At 40.6% G+C, this 22,552-nt stretch overlaps 2 protein-coding genes across 9 annotated transcripts in view; one reads left to right on the top strand and one right to left on the bottom strand.

The window, feature by feature from the left end:
* DCUN1D2 (defective in cullin neddylation 1 domain containing 2) overlaps positions 1 to 14,297 on the bottom strand; it is a 32,349-nt gene extending 18,052 nt beyond the window's left edge. The window contains exons 1-4 of one of the 6 annotated variants that reach the window (XM_054801908.1): positions 14,154 to 14,297; positions 11,286 to 11,502; positions 8,025 to 8,193; positions 5,248 to 5,378 (exon numbers count right to left, since the gene is read on the bottom strand). In XM_054801908.1, the coding sequence (XP_054657883.1) occupies positions 5,248 to 5,378; positions 8,025 to 8,193; positions 11,286 to 11,502; positions 14,154 to 14,156 (520 nt within the window). In that variant the 5' untranslated portion in view covers positions 14,157 to 14,297. Of the gene's footprint in view, positions 1 to 5,247; positions 5,379 to 8,024; positions 8,194 to 11,285; positions 12,694 to 13,578; positions 13,801 to 14,153 lie in introns of those variants that run through there. The other 5 variants (XM_054801932.1, XM_054801924.1, XM_054801950.1 and 2 more) reach the window with 5 other exon arrangements.
* Positions 14,298 to 14,574: 277 nt separating this feature from the next.
* Positions 14,575 to 22,552, top strand: part of TMCO3 (transmembrane and coiled-coil domains 3) — a 34,695-nt gene continuing 26,717 nt past the window's right edge. For 2 of the 3 annotated variants that reach the window (XR_008573926.1, XM_054801784.1), the window contains exon 1: positions 16,543 to 18,039. Coding sequence is in view for 2 of the 3 variants with exons in the window: in XM_054801784.1 (XP_054657759.1) it covers positions 17,593 to 18,039 (447 nt within the window). In the remaining variant the exon portion in view is untranslated. Of the gene's footprint in view, positions 14,740 to 15,070; positions 15,161 to 16,542; positions 18,040 to 22,552 lie in introns of those variants that run through there. The other variant, XM_054801776.1, reaches the window with a different exon arrangement.

The raw sequence follows: 22,552 nt of genomic DNA, 5'->3' as shown, positions 1-22,552 counted from the left end.
GAGAGATGCTCCAGTCCCCTCATCATCTTTGTAACCCTCTGCTGGACTTTCTCTAGTCCAGCAGAACTCCCCAGGGAACTCTCTCTAGTTCCATCTTTCTTGAACTGGGGAGCCCAGAACTGGACACAGGACTCCAGATGTGGCCTCACCAGGGCAGAGCAGAGGGGGAGGATAACCTCCCTCGACCTGCTGGCCACGTTCTTCTGAATGCACCCCAGGATACCATTGGCCTTCTCGGCCATGAGGGCACGCTGCTGGCTCATGGAGAGCCTGTTGTCCACCAGGACTCCCAGGTCCTTCTCCGCAGCGCTGCTTCCCAGCAGGTCAACCCCTAACCTGCACTGGTGCTTGGGGTTATTCCTCCCTAGGTGCAGGACCCTACACTTGCCCTTCTTGAATTTCATTTGGTTCCTCTTTGCCCAACTGTCTAGTCTGTCAAGATATCACTGAATGCCAGGGCAGCCTTCCACTGTGTCGGCCACTCCTCCCAGCTTAGTATCGTCTCCTACCTGGAAGTAGGAGAGAAAGCCTTGCAAAAGGAGGACTTTCCTTTGGTCAAGGAGGATTGGGTTAAAAAACTTCTAGGCAAACCTGACATCCACAAATCCATGGACCCTGATGGGATGCACCCACAAGTGCTCAGGGAGCTGGCAGATGTTATTGCTAGGCTGCTCTCAATCAACTTTGAAAGGTCACGGAGATCAGGAGAGGTGCCTGAGGACTGGAGGAAAGCCAGTGTCATTCCGGTCTTCAAAAAGGGCAAGGAGGAGGACCCAGAAAACTACAGACTAGTCAGCCTCACCTCCATCCCAGGAAAGATGATGGAACAACTCATTCTGGGGGTTATCAATAAGCATGTGGAAGAGAAGAAGGTTATTGGGAGTGGTCAATGTGGATTCACCAAGGGGAAATCATGCCTGACCAATCTGATAGCCTTCCATGATGGCTTGACCAGCTGGGTGGATGAAGAAGGAGCAGTGGATGTTGTCTCCCTTGACTTCAGCAAGGCTTCTGACACCATCTCCCATAACATCCTCACAGGCAAGCTTAGGACGTGTGGGTTGGATGAGTGGACAGCGAGGTGGGCTGAGAACTGGCTGCATGGCAGGGCCCAGAGGGTTGTGATAAGCGGCGCAGAGTCCAGTTGGAGGCCTGTAGCTGGCAGGGTGCCCCAGGGGTCAGTGCTGGGTCTGGTCTTGCTCAACATATTCATCAATATGATGATGGCCCTTCCTGAGGGCCAGCCTTAGCAGTACAGACTGAAGCAAAGGCGGCATTCAGTGACTCTGCCTTCTCTGTATCCTCTGTCACCAGGGCACCCACCTCATTCAGCAGTGGGCCCACATTTTCCCTAGTCTTCCTTTTGCTGCTGATGTACTTGAACAAGCCCTTCTTGCTGTCCTTGACATCCCCTGCCAGTTTTAATTCCAAGTGGGCCTTAGCCTTCCTTGTTGCATTCCTACAGTCTCTAACTACACCCCTATATTCCTCCCAAGTGACCACTCCCTTTTTCCATATTTGGTAAACTTACTTCTTCCCTTTGAGTTTTTCCAGGAGCAGGTTAGTATATATTGCTAGCATACCACTGAACACTTGGTTAGAAAAACATCTGCAAGGAATGGTTTTGGTAGATGTCAATCCTGTCTGGCACAAGGGAATACGCTATATAGGCATTTCTCTATCTTTTAAATTGAAAGACCACCTGGCATATAAAAAGGAACCTGTGCATCACTGTATTTCCTGATGTTCTTCAGGGGAAATGGAGCAAAAAATAAGAGAAGTAATAACTGCTGCTTATCACTTCTTAAAACAGCAGAAATACATTAAAAAAAGTAATCAAAACCATACTGAAATACTGATAGAACAATGAACACGGATCATAACCAAAACATCAGTGTTTGGACATTTTAGAGGTACTTCAGTAATTTCTTATTGTTTCAATATGTTAAGATAATAAACATGAAAAATAATGGCATAAATGAGTCATCTTTGCCTATCACAGACATTCTTCTGGTGAGCTCTAGTCTCATGTTATTTCTGTTTAAAAAAGATGAGTTAGCACTTAGCCTGAAGGATCCAACAGAAGGACCATTTTAATTATGTCTTCTTTTATAAAAAGTTTTTATTAACAATATCCTAAGAATAAGAATTTCCCATTTGTCACTGGCACTATGTCAAATTTGCTTATTTTCAAATAGGCATATTCATAGGTCATGTGTATACCTAAGAATCACGCAATATTCTTTTAGCCTACAGATCACCCCCCTAAATGATGAGTGCAACAGCTACCAGACTTGGTGATTTCAGCTCTGAGTATAATAAGAGGAAGCACTGGATACTTCACACCCCAGAAAGAAATCACATTAAAATATTTTGTACTTGAAAGTCAGAAAATAATTCCTGTGATTATTTCAATTTCATTAATTAAAACCATTCACTTTTATCCCTACTTTCCATAAACTTACTGACCTCTTAGTCTTCCAAGTCATAATTCAAATGTGAAAGTATGGGAATGAGTAGGCAAGCACTATCGTGGGAGCACGTCACGTCACCAGAAGCAAGCAGCTAGGGCAGTAGCTTAGCAGCATCCTATACTTAGGTAGCGCTGCATGTCATCTAACGTGCACGTGGGGAGGAAGGGGAGGTCAACACCTGTAGATGACCTAGACAGAGATTTATATCAGCTCATTTGGTAACAAATCTAATGGTATATTCTGTTTAACTATCTGGACTGAATTCACAAAAGCATCTTAAGCCAAGGGTCCAAACTTAATGGGAGAGAAACAGACACTGGACATGGATGCGATAAAGTCCCGCATCTCCTTGACAACAGGGCACATTGTCATTGGGACACAAACACCAGACACCTCTGCATTAGCTGTGGAGAGAGGAAGACAGACAATTTCTCATTCTAGGAGAAAACACATAGTGTATACAGAGAAGAGGATGTAAAATAAAGAAGCACCTAAGCCTAGATTAAATGTAGCTGAAGCAACTAGAACTCTTAGCTCATACAGACACTCCTGTAAGATAACTGACTGAATTTTTTTACTTGCTGTACACTTCCTTGCTGAAAGAGAACAAACATAACTCTTAGAATAAGGGGAGCAGGAGGCAATACATTGTAAACATCAACCTGTAAACTTGTTTTTTTCCCCTCCATCTCTCTGCTCTACTGAATATAACAGCATTCCCTGAAAAGATTCCAACTCCAAACCTACACGGTGTTAATTTTTATTTCGATAAGCTATCACTGACCTCAATCACCCAAAAATATAGTATTAGTCAATATGCTTGTTCACCACCCTTTTTCTACTCAAGCTATAGTGATCCAAGTTTACACCAGACAGAAATGTGGTGTATTTCCACTGAAATAAAAGCAGTGGCATCTGCTTATATTTATTTAATATCTAGAATCATTTTAGCAAAACCAGAAAAAGTCTGATGAAAAACATCAGCAAAATACTGCCATGTAAGAACAAAGCACTACTTGAAAATAAGAAACAGTATTACCAGAATTATTAAAATTCCTGAAAACTGAAATCAGTAAGAGTTCCAGACAATTCTTTCTACAGTTTATTTTAAGCTTAACTTTTATTTTTGTACTTTTTACCTTCTCCTGCTAATACTTCAATTCTTAGTGCAATAAGGCACTTAGGTGTTCTATTGCCAAAAAGTACCATTCTTACACTACAGAGAAGATAGACAAAATGAAAAGGCTTCCATACCAAATAAACATAAGTAATGGAAAGTGAGTAAGTTTCCTTTTTCCTCCTCATGTCAAATAAACAGAACATTCAGTTCCATAATCTGGGTTGGGCTGCCTTCCCTCCTTCCCTCTTTGTACAGGCTTAGGTGAAAAGCTTTTGAGACATATTTCCCAAGTACATGAGTATCGTGTTGGGACTGAGCCAATTAAAACAGGAAGCCATCTGTAATATTTCTTTAGGTATCTCACAAATTCCAACCTCAGCTGTAACTGACTGACTGACCTTTTCCGCAATCTGAAAGTACTAGGCTTTTTAATGAAGAGAGGTAAGAAAATGAACAGCTAGCTAAGGGATTTGACTTCCAACCAGCCTCACAGAAACACCACAAGACTATTTTGTGTCTGGAAAGGTGATATGAGACCCATGAAAGAGTGACACATGTAATGAAAAATGAGATTGCTGCAAAAAAAATAAAGAAGAATGGAAACTGGCTAAAAGTTGCCCACAGTTTTTTTTTTTAAAAAAAAAAAGGGAAAAAAGACACTAGGAAAGACAAGAGATATTATTCAAAGTAATTACCAAGAAAGACTATGGAACAGACGTGTCTGGTTGAGAAGTTCTAAATCAATATTCTGCTCCTCCATCTTATTCCTCCTCCAACAATTTTTGAGAAAAAGTATTAACGTGTTTGCCAAGTAACATAGACACAGAGTTAAAGTGGCTATGCTAAAAAAAAACCCCAACCAACCAGTTCCTCTTACCCACGGCACAGAAAGAACAGTGATGACGGTACAGTGCTATTCTACACACAAAACAGTTAAATTCCTTCCTACACAGTCTCTTTTGAAAGTGGACATAAATTTGAAAGGATATCAGATTTCATGTTACAATTCTTTTTCATCTACTCATAAACTATAGATATTTTTTATTTGAAGAGAATAAAGCACTGGAATTTAAGTAACGTATCCATTTTACTCCAGCAATACAAAGCATGGATTGGGACAAATTTCAAACTTTATAGAGAATTTAATCCTTTATAAACTGTATGCCTATTTCTATTCACTAGCTTTGAATCAACTCCATGATATTCTTTTTTTTAAACTTCACATAAAAACTGTGAGCTAAAACTAAAAATTCTTTGAACGACAATAACTTTTGCCCAGAGTTTTCTCCCTCTTGTTAAGCCAATATGGACATCTCGTTTCAGTTCTGTTCTGAACAAAACTGAAAACACAAGGAGCATACTAGCTCAGCTTTTTTTAAAAACAATGATGACAGGTCTCTAAGAACTGCAGGAACTTCCTTCGGCAAGAGGAGAGAGAACGTCAATACTAGCAGAAAACATCATTAAATTATCTGTACCAAGGGGACATTAAAGAATAGATTAACAGAAAGAAGATGGGAAAGAGTAGAAGTCAGTGAAAGAAATCAACAATGAATTTAGTATTACAATCATCAATGAGAAAACTGTATTATTGGAAGTATTTGGAATTAACTTTACTGTCTGTAGATATTTTCTTGTTTTTTTTCTACTTACCTAGACCTTTTTGTCCAGGGTTTTTAGCAAAGTTAAAAGTAAACTGATAAAAATCTTTGAACTTTGTTGGATCCTTTAGCTCTTGTTCCAGTCTTGGCAATAAAGCTTTTAATTTTTCTGTGGTGTCACACCTGTTCAAAAGAGGTTATATTGTTTGTAAATATTTAAGATTTCTTTTATCTTTTTTTCTTCTTGTTTTTATACTTATTGAGGTTTAAGTTTCAGAGCAAAACAAAACAGTAGTTAAGATAAAACCCAGTATATATCAAAATAGCATTTTTTAAAATAAAAACATTCATATACCTTTACTAAATGATTTTAAGTGGAACATTATATATAGAGATCCATTAAATACACAACCCAAACAAGATGCAGTGATTTAACTTCTTTGCTTGGTCTCTTCATGAGTTTATGAACTCAAGCAATAGATGTTATTCTTTTAAAGAACACATAAACCTCACTGAAACCTGCTATCACTTCCCCTTTTATAGCTGTTGTAACACAAGAGTATACATTTTTGCTTTAATCTAGATAGAGTGGGGGATAAGTAATGCCTATCTAAATTAAGAGCATACTACATTTACAGTTAATGTTAACATTAGAGGACTTTCCAACAAAATGAACTATTATTTGCAGTCATGCTCTCCCCACCATAGAGCACTTGTGGATAAAATCTAGGAAAAAGATAAGCCTTCAACAACAGCTTGAAGGCTAACAAACCTTTCAACAGCATGGCACAGGTAAACTAAGATAGAATCAAGTTACTGATATTCTAACAGAAACATATCCCTTAATAACGTAAAAGTGGAGTGTTTTCAGTGAAAGCACCTGAACTGACAAGATGCAATTTTAAAAGAAAAAGAGTTTTCCCCACAACAAGGAATCAAATGAATATTCAAGGTTTATAGGATATTACCAGTATTTTGAATTGTACCTAGAAACTCAAAGAGAAGGAAATAGGTTTCAAAGAAGCAGCTATCATAACTACCATCTTGCATTTGAAAGTTCTCAGTAGCTAAATGTTTGTATTTATTCTAAAGACTCAAGAATAATTTTATTAAAGGATGGATAACTACAGCAAAGTCCATAAAATGCAGCTGCAGTTTTAACTGTCTTGCATGGTACAGATAAAAATAAGTACCTTTCTGGCCTCCAGCAGTACCCGGTGGAGAAAAGATAAAGAATTCTGCCAACAGTCTTCAACTGAGAACTTCAGTTTCACGGGGACTTGATCCAGTTAACAATAGGGACAAATATCATACCTTCCCATAGGTATCCTAAAGATGCTATAGGAATTAAGACTCAGGGAATTTCTTTTCATTCAAATCTTCACCTATGTTCAACGCTAAAAGCCACAGACACTGCACCTCCAGTATGTAACAAAATCATTCCAAATTCTTAATGTGCAGCACACCAGTGGCAAGCAGGTGTGATGAGATTATGCACCCAAGAACGCTATCATGTGTGTTGAGCAGAAAGAGATAAACATCTCAGACCTCTGTGGAACTGTATCAGAGACAGTCATGAGGACATAGGAGCAATGTGACAATAAAGTTACAAAACAGAATCCAAGCCAGAAGCCACAAGTGGCCTAGCAAAACCTTTTTAATCAGTGACATTAAAGGCTGCCAGCATTATTTGATATAACGGCATGAGCACATAATTGCTGTCCATGGCTAGAAAATCATATTTATTCTTATAGTCTCTACCCAAAGGAACAAAATAAAGCAGTGGACTGCAGGTGGTATCAAAAGTTATTTCATCACAGTTTCTGAATACCCTTACCTAAAAAGGAAAGCTTAGAAAGAAGTCAATAACCGATGAGGTCAGTAACAACAGACTGCTAGGACCCCATCTCAAGAAACAATCACCACATTTGCTAGAAGTTGGTCTATTGTAGAAAGGTATTGATAAGGTGCCATTCTAAGATCAAATTAAATTACTTAGTTACAAAAAAATATGCACAAGTAACAAACTATAATTCTCCACCTATCTAATGCAATCTGTTTAAAAAAATATCATTTTGACACCTCTATATATTAGAAATACTGCGTCTCTTCCAAGGAAAAGTAATACACAAAATATTATTTTATGGTGATAAATGCTTGACTTCATTGCTAAACAGAGGCAATATGGTTTAACCTTGAAGTCTGTTATCCAGAACAGCTCCATAATCCAGGAAGAAAAAAAAATAATTTATCAGTTACATCACAGTCAGACTAAACAACCTTTTCTACTACCAATATCCTCATTTTTATTTCAATTTCTTATAGATATTCTGTACAAATATGAAGTATCTAGTACACAAGGCAATAAAACTTGTTTGTAAGACTGGTAACAAGAAAAAAAGTTGCATTTGGTGGTGATAAGGTAAAGGGAAAGAATCGAAGGTTCTTTTCTGCTTTAACACTAACAACTTTTTTTCCTTCATACTTCTCCAGTAACTTTCAGCTTTTAACAGCACGTGGTCCAACTCAAAACCTTAACACAACCATGCCTATGTTTATAGGAATTGCATGAAAAGATCAGCATATCTGTCTTCCTTGCCATACAGGTAGGAAATATTTTGCCTCACCCTTGCTGCGGTCATTGGTAAGGCTTTGCAGTAGAGCATCAGTTTAAGGAAGATGGGACACTACAGGCATTTAACGCCTGTTAAGCTTGGCACCGGCCTTACCAGATTTTTTGAAGCTTCACACATAATTCAATTAAAAATGTTTTAAACAGAAACTGAGCTCAGTCCTTACAGTAGGAACTACGCAGAAACAGATACTTACCCCAACTCTGTCATGCCATCCACAAATTCCTTTTTACTGAATTCACATTGAGTAGCTGCCCTGAACTTCCACGCTACAACCAGAACACTGATACTGGCAGGGTCCAGGCTTAAATCATCACAGAACTGTTGAATCCCGTCAATGCCAATTTTATTTTCATCTTGTGGGTCTGCAGTTCAAAATACAAAGAGGACAACTGTAATTATTTACAAAAAAAACCCCCAACATCTGCACAGCTTTGATATGCCGCATAACACAGGCCTTTGTTTTTCATAAGCTTCACCGATGTCTTCACTTGAAATCTAGTTACTTTTAGAAGTACCTCAAAGAGTATCTGTGAACAGATTAAGTATTCTGCAAACTTCCCTAGGAACTGCTTTGCAACTTTTTCCTAAATTCATCAGTTAACATTAACAAAATAGTTTTGTCTTCTCTCCACAATGCTCTATGAAAGATCCGAATGAACTGAGGAGATGCCTGACTATATCAAAAAACAGTAAGACTGGTAAACATGTACATGAAAGTGTGCAATGTATTTATTGGTTAGCATGTATTAAACTTTAAAAGAAAACAAAAACAAACCATGAAAAACCAAAACCAACAAAAATATACCTACCAAGTGAGCCCACAGATTTTTTTTCTCGATAGAGACGTACGAGAATCCCCTATAACTGTTTAAAAACCACAATTACCTCAAACATTTTTGGTTTTTAACTCAAAGTCAGGGAAATCACCAAAACAATGCACAAACAATGCCTTAGCACAACAGGGTCTTAAGCTAAACAATACAACTTAGTACTACTGAAACATAGTCTTTCCTAAGTTTACTACCTTTTTGAATGTCCCAACCACACTTAGTAACTACACCTAGGTAGATGTAATTGTAACAATTCCGTAACTGTAACAAAATTTTCTCTCAAAAAAACCACCAAACAAACAAACGACCCCCCTGCATTGAAACTTAAATAAATGGAGGGGGAAAGCACCACCAAAAAAAAAAACCAACCATGCCTTTAGTTTTCAAAGCTTGACAGTTTACAAACTACAAAACTCTTTCCCAGCTTTTGATAGGAAGCCATTTCAGTATTGCAAGTTGGGCTATGTAGAAAAGTATCCCTCGAGTAAATTAAAGATTAATGCCTTAAACTGGTAAGATTTTCAATCATGCTATTTTTGAAAGTCCTTATCCAATGAATTGATAAAAATAGTTAAAGAAAGCTTTCTTGGTTTTTTTGGTGGTGGTGGATGTTAAGCTAAGATTTCTTCCACTTTTCCAGCCAATACTACAGTGAAAGAAATGCTAAAACGTAGAGAGGAAGTTAATTTAGCAAACAAAGATTTATACCCATTAAACAAAGAACTACACCCATGATATAATTCAGGGATCTTCGAGCAGAAAAAACAAGTAAACACATCTATTCTACTATATGCCAGATCTAGTTCCAAGACATGTAAAATGTGTTTCTTGTACATTTGGGGAGTAACTGAAGAACTGAAGGCAAAACGTGCACTAGTGTTGAAATCAGTGGAAAAATTCTAATGGATTTCAACAAGGATTCTTTCATCCTTATCGTGTTTCATGCCATCCAGGTAACTAGGAGCAAAAATGAAATTGTTGTTTTGATAGAGTTGCTGGATAAACAGATAAGAGGACTCACACAAGACAGGACAGAAAATGAAAGACTTCTCATCTCAGACTTCAAATATAGTGCAACGTATGTAGTATTCTATAGGTGCTGTAGGACAAAGGAATTTCTCGTTGCGAGGCCAATGACTCAGGTTTAAGCTACATGTGGAAAAAAAGGAAAGGTGCTTAACCAAAACTTTGATTGCTTTCTCTCAAATCTGGTGAAGGTTTTGTTCAAGTTTACAACTGAAGTGTTGAAGTGCTAGAACTGTAAAGGTGCGCTGCTAACCAAAACACGGACATAAAACTGACTAGAATTTCATTCACAGAAGCCAAGTGGTGCAGTTTGCCACCACTAGAAAATTATGAGTAACAAATAACATTTGTGATTTTTTTTTCATTTTAGATATTTTAAGTAGCATTTATGAATTGTATATATTTTTGATCCAGCAATCTCTAAGATTGACGTGCAAGGATCAAGCAAATGATTTAGGTGTGTGTGTATATATGTATATAAAACAAATAAAGAAGTGGTTCTCTAGTTAATTTTTTTCACAAAGGAAATGCTATAGCGTTGCTGACTCTTTGTCCGTATACAATTAATTACCACATAATAATGAAAGATTGAAGAGAGTCTATTCTTAAAATAGAACAATTATATAAAAAGTAACAAAAAAGGTGGGAACAATATCCTAACAGGATAAAGTATACACAAAGCATCCTATATATTACAATTAGAAAAGTATATAAAAATCAAGCTCATTTTTTGAAACACAAGATGCATGGATCTCAGCAGCAATAGGTAATGATTCCAGCCTGCTCTGCTCTAATATGTGTGCATTCTTCACCGCATTCATGTCAGAGGGCCACATTTCAGAAAGCACTGTTACCTGGATCACATACATTCTTATATTTACATGACTATTCCTTTTATTTTTTCTGTTTTTTTTAACAATGCTGTAAAATAAAAATAAAGGGAAAAAAACAACTCTGCCTTTAATCCACTTCCCTGTGTTTTCTTCCTCCAAGTATCTCTCAACATGCACAGCATTTTTGCTGTAATATGCCAGTAGAAAGAATAAATTAAGGATGGAGTTTCCATTACTAGTTTTTGAGTTTTCTAATTTGACTGTTTTGTCAGACTCCTAGCTGTAAAGTTATCTGAAACAGTTTTTTATTTCAATAATTTTGTTTGAATTTTTTTCAAAGATAGTAGTATTTAACTCCCCCAAATGCTAGCATCAGGATCACATATATTATTTTGACACACAAAGCACATTGTACATCTATATAATAGCAGTCACTGGCAACAAATCAAGTAAGTTGCCTAATAAGCTCTACTCTCCACCGTATGTAACTGACACTATTTCCTCATGATAGGTTTAATTTTCTATTGTGAATTTACTGTAAACTCTAGAGGAATATCTACAGAAGTTGCGTACTGAACATTAAGACCATTTAAAACCTTTTTCATTCTTATCTCACTACTGCAAACACAGAATGAGATGCAAAAGCTAGGAATCTTTCCTTAGAAGTCCTTAAGAACAGCAGAGAGAAAAGCAGAAATACCACCCAAACAAAATAATTAGAAAACCCCTCCCAAAACCCATGACAACAAAAAAAGCAAGCCTTACCTTTGTATCGATTATACAATTGTTCTAATTTCTTCCTGTCTACTGAATTTTTCATGGATTCTTTGTAGTACAAGTCTGGGTTCTGGAAGTAGTTGTCTGTTGCCACTTCTAGTTTCCATTCATTCTGCATTAAGCAGTATATAGCAGTCCTTTCACCAGCCTGGGTAAATGCCATAAACTGGCGGACCTTGTCCTTCTGAGACGATTTAAGCTTATGCTTTGGGATGCAAAAGAAGCAGGAAAGCCAATGAAGCTAATCCAGAAGTTTGTTTCAGCATTTTACTACTAATACCTATCTTTAAAAGGTTTTAGCTTTCTTGTTGATGACAACTTTCACTTCAGAATTACAGGAAGACAAAGCCTTGTTCTTCTGCAGTTAAAAAGACAGCATTTTCTTCTGAAAATTGAAATGACAGCATCTATATATACACATTTTTAGCAGCATGTATTCTAGCAGTAATAAATTTGTATTTCTGCTTTATTGCTCACATATGCATAAGTTTTTCTGTTCTGCAACAGCAGTAAACACAAGTTTCGTCATGCAACAATATGGTTATCTTCTGAAAAATATGCCTAGCGGTTATACAAACCAGAAATTACAAAGGCACAACTTATAGATTCTCAGATTCTGTATAAGTACTCCATACACAGAGAAAAACAGCTCAACAGTTTTCCTAACATTTTCCTAGCAACAATGAACGATGCAAAGTTTAATCATTTTAAGTGATCAGCTGAAAAAGGTAGAAGCATTTCTCGCATTTTTATGTTAGAAACCATTGCCAACAGAAGACATAAGACAAAAAGAAAACATATAAAGCAGACACGTCAGAGATTTGCTGATTGTTACAGTGAGACTATAAAGTTGCTGTAAATGTGTTCTAAAAGTTTAATTACCTCTGAAAAATATGTCTATACTATTAATACGTTAAACAACAAAACTGCTTATTATAGTGGTATACAGGAGTCAATGAGATGTTTCTCTTAATGGCAGCTAATTGCAGCACCCATATCTACACAACATCCCTAACCTTCTGGAAAACCCAAGAGGTGGGAATAAGGATTTTATAGGAAAAAAAATTGCTGTTAACATAGTTCGACATTATTCTTTACATGAAATTGGAAGAAGAAGGAGATAGCTTAAATCAAACCGGTTTTTATTATATTCTGATACTTTCCAATTTTGTTAAATGATACTTAACACACGTTCTGGGCCAACAATTAAGCTGAGAAATTTGTCTAAGTTCGTCACTACTGCTTAAATCATCAGGCATAACAGAAAATTTGATGGTCTCTTAAAATATCAGGGGGGAAAAACTGAATTCTGAATCAGGAAGCGTAGGACCATCTTTCAGTCTACTTGTTATCTCTTGTACACATATGGATGGTGACATCTTGGCTACAGACGGTCCTGAGACAAGAAACACATCATGTAAACAAGATAAGAACTTTGGTCTTTCTTGCAAGATTTTCCAGTTTTACATAAGAAGAAACATGAAAGTTTCTTTTTATACAAGAATACACATGTAAAGTGGGAAAAGAGCTGCAAAAATAACTACAACATATTTTGGTAAGAAAATAAACAATCTTTTGACTGCAAGCTCTGTGTAAACCCCCTCTCCCCCATTTTCATTAAGGTCTAACTATGAGAGTCTCTCTGCACCAAGGTCTTCCCCAGTGACATAAACTTCTTTTAAGCAACAAACTTAGTGATGATCACTTCAAAACAGAGGTCTCTGACAACAATTCCAAAGTAAAACCCACGCCCTCTTACAAGCCTACTTACGCCAGACGTTTAGGGATACGTTCTAGGTTCAAAATGAAACGCCAAGTTATTTGAAGAAATCAGAGATAAGAAACACGTTTAACTATCCAATCTACTACACTGCCACGCCGTATAGTTTCTACCATCCACTTGTGTTTAACGCCCTGTGTGGAAGACAGGGGCACCTATACAGCCTCTACAGGGCAGGGGGGAAAGGTTTGGAAGCCGTGTTTCTAGCGTGACTTCTCACTAACGGAACCCAAACAAGGGGGTGTACCTGGCATCAAGACACGATTAAGTCACGTCTTGGAAGCCCTCCCAAACCGGCAGTTTTCCCAAACCACGCTGCAAACCCCAAGGAAGCGCTGAAGCTGAAAACGCGCCGGCTGCGGCGGAGGCACCGTGCGACCCTTGCCGCGACAGCTCCGACCGCTCCCGGCGCCACCCCGCCGCTCGTCCCGCCGGCCCCGGCCGCCTTCCCCCGCTCCCCTTCCCTCACCCTCCGCCCCGGGAAGGCAATTTGTACCGCACCTTTCCCAGCGCCGCCTCCGGCTGCCGCCGCTGCACCTGCCGCGTCCCGGGGCGAGAAGCTGCGGGGGGGGGGGGGGGAAGCCGGCGGGAGGGACCCGCCCGGTGCCGGAAGGCGGAGCGGCGGCGGGAGCAAGGGACACGGGACTCCGGCAACCTGCCCCGCAAGCCCGAAGCCCAAAAAAGGGAAAGGTACGCGCCGCGCCGGCTGCCGGGGACGGCGCTCGAAATACCCGCGGCGCTGCCCGCCCCGCCCCCTCCCCTCCCCCCCCGCCCCCAGTGACCTTCCCCGCTCCCGGCGCCAGCAGAGGCAGGAGGCCGACTCCGTACGGGGTGTGTGTCCCCTCGCCCCCGGCCCGCGCCGCCGCCGCCCCCCCGTCCCCTCCCGCCTAACGCCGTCCCCTCCCTGGGCAGGGGAGCGGGACCCGGCGCTAAGGGAGGGGAGCAGCAGGAAACTGCGGGCTGTGTGCGGGTGCGCTCGGCTCGCTGGCCCGGGTGGCTGGGGGCTGCTTGGGGTTTGCTTCCCCCCTCCCCCAATTTCTCTGCCCCCTCTCCCCCCCCCCGCTCCAACAACCTACCATTTTATCACCGGCGCTTTGACCAACTTCACCGCCCGGCGCCGCCTCTCGCGCAGGCGCGCACCGTCCCGCCTATCGCCGGCCGCGCTCGAGGGACCAGGCGCAAAGGCGGGGCGCGGGGCCGAGGTGCGCGCCCGCAGCGCCGGTGCAGCCGCGGTGCCCTTCCCCCCCCCGCCCCGTTGCGCCCCGCTGCCCGCGGAGAGAGGCGACGTCCGCGGGGATGGGGCGCGGCGGAGCGGTGACTACGCCTCCCGGCGTGCACCGCGCCGGAGAGCGGCCGGAATGGCGGGGAACGTGTGTGTGTGTGTGTGTGTTTGGGGGGAACCCGCTGTTACGTTTCCCAACCACACGCCGCGAGGAGGCGCCGGGACTACAGATCCCGTCTGACTCTGCGCTTAAAGGTGCCGCACCGGCGCTCGGTAACCGGCGCAGGGTGAGGGGGGCGGCCGTTGGCAAGGACGGAGCTCCTCGGAGCCTTCCGTCAGCGGCCGCCGCCCCCTTACCCCCCCCGTCCTCGCCGTGTTGCGATTCCCGTCCTTCCCGCTCTCCCCTGGCCGCTGCCGGTCCCCCTCCCTCCCTGCCGCAGGTGAGCGAGGCGGAGGGAGGAAGCAGCGCCCGGGGCCGGCCGCTGTCTCCGTCTCCTTCCCCTCGGCGGCCAGACCAGCACTGGGGTGGGCGCTGGGCGGTTGTCGGCGGGGGGGGCAAGGTGGGGGCTGCGAGAAAGCGGCGGCGGGTTTGATCCTATTGCCGCGGGGCCGGAAAGTTGAGTGCCGCTGCCGGGAGCGCCGGGCGGGCTGCGGGGCGGCCGCCTGCCTTTCTCCCTCCCTCCGCCGCCATGAGGAGGCGGGAAAGGAACTGGTCGCACCCGCGCTCTCCTGATCTTTCTCTGCTCTCCCCCTTTCCCCCCCCTTCCCCAGGGAGAGGTACCGGCAGGCGCCGCCCGGAAGCCGGCCCGCGAAGAGAGGCGTCGGCGCAGGGAGCTGCCCTCCGGCGGCCATCGCCCTCAGGTGGGTGCGTGCCGGGGCAGAGGCGCCCGGGGAGTCACGGCAGAGGCCGGCTCCCCCGCCTCGGCTGCCCTGCGGATCCTGAGAAGGCGCTTGTGGAAGGATCCGCAAGCGTTTTGGAAGAGAGGATCCGGGTTTGCATGGGAGGCAAGCGATCAGCTTGATGTAATCCGGTACTACGGTATCGTGTTCGGGAAGGAAAAACCGGGAAGATGAGCTGCAATCCATCAGATAACAAACTGTGCTTAAAAGGGACTCCAAACGACAGGAGTTCCCTCTAATTTGGTAAATACTGGTGCATGGAGAGGAGTGTGGGATTTTTTTCCTCTTCATTTGTGCTCTGATGCACATAATGTATTTTTATATGTGGGGTCATCATTCCCTTAAGAGCTTTTGAGCACTGCTGCAGGTGCCACTTTTCTAAATAGTTTTTGTTAGCCAAGTAAAAAACACTGAAACTATACTGTGTCTGAACTGCAGTGGTAAGTTTACACAGTGCGACAATGGGCAAACTTACTAGTATAAATCTCTGCTCAGAATTTAGTTATGTGGTTTGACGTACCACATAAGACATGCAATAGAGTGGTTTACTCACCTCCCTGCAAACGGAAGCTTGAATATACACTAGGCGTTTTCTTCTCCCTCTTTCTTGCAGGAATAGGTTGTAATATATTCAGCAAAGTCTCTCCCCCAAACACGTTAAACACAAAGAGTATTACTTGGTATACATGAAGAAATATTTCCTTAAATATCACTCTAGAATTTTGCCAGGTGGCGGGGATTGCTGTTTTTTTCCTGATCTCATATAAACAGTAAACCCCATAGCTTTATCAAAGTTCTGAAATATTTCTACTTTATTATTTTATTGAAATTAGTGTGATGTAGACATGCTTTTGCTACTTCAATTGCACTTTTGGGTCTTAATTTTAAATGTTTTAGCGCTTCATGTTGTTAAACCCTAGCCTATAGTCAACTAATGATAGCTAAATACTTTGGCTCGCATTTCATGCATTGAAAAGAAATCAACCAACCTACAAACAGATTTTCTCAGTTCTCTGAAACAGAAATTGGAGTGCATTTTAAAAATGAAGGTAGTGCATGGCTGTGCTTGCCATCTTCCCTTCCCGGTCTATATATTGACGATGGCTGGCTTGGATATTTGTGGTTGCGGCTGCTGCTGCATTATGGGGAAGGAAGATTCTCTCTTAGCCAGAGTGCTTCCAGATGATTATGTCCATATGTTGGTTCCTGATTAAGTCCGTTGGCCCAGAGGTAAAGATTGCAGCTAAAGTTTTAGGCAAATATCTGCTCTATTGATGATCTACTAACATGTAGTGTGTGCTGTGCATTTTTGGAGTGCCATGCTTCGGTGATGAATGTATGTTTTGTACATACATTTATGCATTGTTATCTATAGCTTTGTGGTGTGTGGGGGGTTTTTGTGGGTTTGGTGGGGGTTTTTATTAAGAAAATGTAACTTTATTATTTTACAATAATGTCAGTATTTTCCTGTAGGATCTGGGGGAAGGAAATTGGTTCATAGTTTTGAAATTCTACCCTGCTTGGTCTTAAAAGCAAATACAGCAGTTTAAATATAGATCTTCGAGTAGCTTCTGGGAAAGGGACTCATGAATGAATTGATTTTACTTTTAGTGTTCTTATAACCCTATTTTAAAATCATGAGGATCGGTAATTAGCTTTGAAGTAAAATACCTCAAGGCCATGCAGCCTTTCGGGTGAGTATCTTTGATCCAAACTAATACTGCTCAGAAGTCCAGGAAGTTTTGCTGTTACTTCTTTACTGTATAAATGTTTCTTTCACAAGTGTGATTTATAATGTAATCTGTTTCAGTTAAGCTTTTTTTCATTATATTTTGTATAGTTGAGTGTGTTAATGCTTCTGAGGCTGTATAAATAACATGATTATGATAATTTTTTTAGGAAAAGTTTGAAACAATACAAGCGCTTTACTGATAGATAAGAAGAATGAATTCTGGTACTAGGTTGAAGTACAGCCCATGGCATCGCAGCTTAATATTTTTAACGGCTTTTCTCTCTTCTAAGAAGCAGCCCAGATGACTACCATGTGATATGACTAGATTTTCCATTCAGTGTTTTTAAAACAAGATGATGTATAGAAAATACTCCAGGGGAGAAGAAAAATCTATCAATAACCTTGGGCTGTTTCTTGGTTTTGATAACAGTTGGCTGAAGGAGACCATATACATTCTGTTAACATAATGTAGGATGCAGTCTTAGGTTTGTTTTCTACATTTGTTTGATGGAATGGCCCAACATTATCATGTTTGATAACTGATTGGTACTGTACTATCTTGCAGCATAGTATGCATACTGGAGATGTGGAAACCATGTAGCAGAAAGCTTTGAGCAGTTGTGGATTATCAGTTTCTCCCAACAGCAATAAAAAGCGAAAAATGAAGGTGACTGGATTTATTTACCTATGGACGTTGGTATCACTGCCTTGTGGCCGGTTAGCAAATCCTGCAGAACATGAAGATGTAGTAAAGCATGCCATAAAGCTGCACCGTGGGAAAGGAGCTGTTATCACTCAGAGAAAGCAGTGGATGTTGGAGAGCTGCAGAAAACTGTCTGGTCTTCTTCGCCAAAAGAATGTTGTTCTCAACAAACTAAAAAATGCTATAAGAGCAGTTGAGAAGGATGTGGGACTGTCAGATGAAGAGAAACTTTTTCAGGTGCATACCTTTGAAATTTTCCAAAAGGAGCTAAATGAAAGTGAAAACTCAGTCTTTCAAGCAATCCATGGCCTCCAGAGAGCTCTACAGGGTGATTACAAAGATGTTGTAAATATGAAAGAAAGCAGTAGACAAAGGCTGGAAGCCTTGAGAGAAGCTGCAATTAAGGTTAGTTCCCCTATCTTTATTAGTAGAGTTTTAATATTATTCTTGCGATTTTAATTTTATTATGGCATGGTTTCAATCTGTTTTAATAAAAAAGTGGATCTACATAAAACTTGCAATGTTTTACCATTTAAAATGGATTTTGAATGGAGTATTTGTTCTCATTAGTACAATTAGAAGTAGTTCCAGTGTAGAGCTTAGAACTTACTGACAGTCAATAGTTCTTATTTCAAAACAAAGCTAAGCCTAATCATAAGACCTATGGCAAATATTATGTTAAAGTGATAGGAATACAAGAAGTGAGTCAGTGCACGTTGCACAGTTGCACTAGATAAACCAGTGGGATTATCAGAGGGGAAATAATGCCATAAATTGCCAAATGCTAACTGTTTTTTCCACTTTAAATGATAATTACTCAACCAAAATCTACAATTTAAACAGAATGACTTCTTGCCTTTTATTTCCATATTCATATAGATGTGGGTAAAATGGACATGCAAAATATGAGATGACTAGATTTTTAATCTCAGTGTAGCACTCCTAGCCTAAGTTTGAACAACAGCATAGGTTTGAACAACAGTGCTTCCAAGAAAGAGCTGGCTGAGATAACTTTACCAAGAAAAGCACAGATGAGTAACAGTTGAGCACAAATACGCCATGGAAGATTTGAGTTCCCATGTCAATGCAGACCTGTTAGGGTGTGCACAATCTGCCGCTGTCTACTGGACTTGAAAGTGCTCAGACTGTGTACTGAAAGTCTCCCATTGAGAGAAAATGTCATGTAACTGATTTGGTATTTAAATTGCTCTCTTCCTTGCTCTACCCCTCAACCACTGGAGGAGTATTAAGAATTATCTTTGTTCTCTGCTTTCTGAAAGAAGAGGCTGCCCTTGTGCAAGGAAACAAGAGAAGGGGAAAAAAAAAGTAATTTGGATATAGCATCTGAGCTGGGAGAATATCTAAAGGGCATTTGTGTGAGAGATGTGCAGATCTTAACAGGTGAAGGCGGCAAGAGATTGTGTGCAAGAAAGGTGTGTGGTGAATTGTGGCAAGAAAGGCTGGTGGAAGTAGCAGTTAGGATGCAGACCTGGGAGACTGGAGTGGTCTGTGCGGTGACAACAAAGACAATTATGACAAATTTGGATAGGGAGTAGCTTGGATCTAGGTGTGTGCCAATGAAGTGCTCAATGTGACTTTGATACTGGCACTTAATGGTAGTGCCAGCCTCTGCTGCATAGAAATGGTAGCAACTGTCATGAAAATTACTTGATTTTTCATCTTTTTTCTTTTTTTTTTCCCTCAGAGCTCTTGAAATAGCAGCAGTGAAACTGTCCAGAATCTTCTTTCTCATTTACCTAATTCTTGGCAACATTACTGTAAAATACTGAAGTAATCTATCCTTGAACCTAAGAATGGTACTGCTTCATTTTCCTTATAAAAGGATATCTGCATCTATAATGATGTGTTTTAGATGTGCATCCTGTCAAAACTTTACTTATACAAAGGTGGATTGTGTAGGCTTTTTTTTGTATTATCTATCAAGATATTTACTTGGACGAGCAATCTTCTCCATCCTTCCTTCTTATGTCATGCACATGATTAGGTAAACAGAATAGTTGTTGTTCTAACCTTACAATTGTTATATAAAGTGAAACAAAGGATAGTGAGGAGATGAATGCCAAAAAGACGAAAATTTTTTTGTTCTTGTTCTTACTTCAGAAGACACACATTAGATCCAATTTTGTTCCAGTTTCATTTTACTGTAACAATTACTTTGTTGGTGTACTCACAAGACATCCTTTTCATTTTTTAGACAGTGATTGAATGGAAAATACAAATTATTGTAGAGGGTGTTGGACTCTGTCCTTCATTTTATTTCTATTGATTTGAAGTATTTGGAAGTCTTTAGTGTTGGGATATGTATGCATGTCTGTTGCATTTCTTGCTGGTTCTGCTGCTGGGAAAAGATATAGCGGAGTCATTCATGGTGGGGGGAGGAGGAAGGAAGAAGCGCTGAAGATAGGTTCTGCCTTCCTTTTCTCCAGGAACCTGTGTGGAGGTTCGGGAAAAAGCAACAAAATCTTACCCACTTTTTATCAGCTTCTAATTTCTTGGTGCCTACTACTCAGACATTGATGCAAAAAACAACTCTCAAGTAGTGCAAAGATGCATCCTCTTCTGAATGTGCTTTTTTCATCCCTTAGCAAGCAGTAGAGAGCGACAGCAACCCTGCATTCTTAACCAGCATTTCCCCAAAGTCTTACTTAATCTTACTTCATTTAGCTCATGTGTTTCTAGGTGTTCCAGTCTCCTGTTTAATGCACAATCCTTATCTGTATTACCTTGCTTAAAAGACTGTTTGGTATGTACCTGATCAGATGTCTCCATTCCCAGCATGAGTTGCAGAACACTGTTAGTACTGTGATGCGCTTCTGCTTCACATGAGGCAGGCTGAGATAATTTGTCTCTTTCGTGGACACCATTCTCTGTGATTGTCCCGCTCTACTGCCGTGACACTGGTCTGTACGTGAAAACAGAGATGCCACTTTAATAGACTACAAAACTCTTTGTTAATTAAAGGAATTAATTAAGGACTTAAACTCAGGTTTTTCAAAGCTCTTCTACCTTGCTTTTCAGAGAAAGTTAACTTCTTGCAAATTAGAGCCTTATTTACTTTTCAGCAGTTTAACTCTGTTCAGCCAGTTTGTCTCAGCTGACAGAAAGGACTGATGAGCTCCTTCCACCCAAAACCCATTCCATTTTTGAGGGTAAAGAATCTAACCCTTATCAATTCCATCTCATGTTCTAAGTTGTTGCTGACTGAGGAAAGAATCTGCAGCTCATATGGGGGCTGTTTTTTACATTTTTTTCAAGCAATGTCTGCTAGCACAGAACAACAGATCGGAAATGTTTTTCCTTGAGGTTGTATGAGAGTGACTGTGTTTCCTGCTTATCCGTTGCATAAGAACTAAAGCAGATGAGATTGGGACAAACACATTAGTAGTTACATTTTTCCCAACTCCAGTTATTTTGGGAACCGGGTAATTTTCATCATGCCGGTGTAACTATGGTATTTCTAAACACCAACAGAGAAGAGCCAGCAATTCTGTGGTTTCATCGCAACCAGAGGTATTCATCTGACTCTGAGGTTTTTAAAAGGGTTAAGCTACAGTTACAGGCTGTACTGAACATACTCTTGTTTTGGCATCAAGGAATTGATTACATTATGTGCATGTTCTTGCAGGTTTCAAGGGGGAAAATATCCATCCACAAATGTGTGTGAAGGAGGGGACACTGCAGTTATTTAAACATAGGACTTTAGGACCATTTTAGATGCCCAGGTTATCTAAGATATTTGTGGGGGGTATGCAGATAGAATACAGGTCTCCCTTAGGTTGTGTGTTTTGTCTGATTTCCGACTGGGTATGGCAGGGCATCTAAAATGGAGACAGAAACTTGTGTTTTCTGGGAATTCAGTCTGACCTGTATTGCTTGTATTTTTTGCCTGGTCTGTTTTTTTCCCTTGGTAATAATGTTGGCTCTCTTAAAGAACAGATGTAGTGTCTCTCTTCTAAATATTCTCAGCATCCTGCATCTAAGTGAAAGGAAGCAGCCTGCCATTGCATATGTTTCTTCATTCTTAGGTGTTCTCTCTCTCAACCAGTGCATCTTTAAAAGAATGCAGGCATGTGAAGTGAAGCATCTTTTTTCCAAAAACACTCAAATTATAATCTGCCACTACACAAAATATTATGTTTGGTTATTATCTTGGTAACCATGTAGAAGGGGCAGCGGTAAGTCCAATCTTGATAAAACTTTTGTAGTTCTCTTTTTTGAACCTGAAATATCCAAAGATAAATGAAACATCAGAACTTTATCAGGAAAGCTACTGAAATATTTTTACACCATATCAAACCACATCAGCATTTTTTTTCTTTTCCTACTTCTGAGCCTAGAAATGGATTTCAGAAGTCATTAGTGCAAGTTCATAAGAGGCCCAAACTGAAAAGATGGACAAAGTCAAGTATTTTACTTCTGGTAGGAAAAATGCTTCTTGGGAAACATAAACAAGAACCTCGGCTAGAGTGCTTGACTGTTCATCTGTACTCTCCCAACTGCTTTTATTTTTTTTGTAGCTGTTTCCACAGTTGTAGTTTTTGAAAACCACACACAGACCTCTTCCCATGTTTATAAAACGGCTTATAAAATTAAGATTCATTGTTTTCCTTCCAATTTGGTTGTTGTAGCTAGTAAAGCTACACTTCCAAGTTTATTATGCTTCCCTGCTAAAGCACTGAGCTCTAAACTTTGCTTAGCTCTGAAATGTTTCCTAGAGTTCCTCAAAGTAATTCCTTTCCTGTATTTTCTGGATCATAACCTTGGGGCAGCTCTACTGTTTAATGGAATAGAAAAGGCAATTGGTGGATATTTTGTTTGGTTGCTTATTAGTTTTCTTGCCCATTTCCCCCAATGAAAATTGGCACAAGAGAAAGCAATCTTCAAATACCATTATTAA

This window comes from Grus americana, chromosome 1, assembly GCF_028858705.1.
Source record: "Grus americana isolate bGruAme1 chromosome 1, bGruAme1.mat, whole genome shotgun sequence".
In the NCBI taxonomy this organism is placed as follows: Eukaryota; Metazoa; Chordata; class Aves; order Gruiformes; family Gruidae; genus Grus; species Grus americana.
This window is presented reverse-complemented; position numbering and strand designations above follow the sequence as displayed.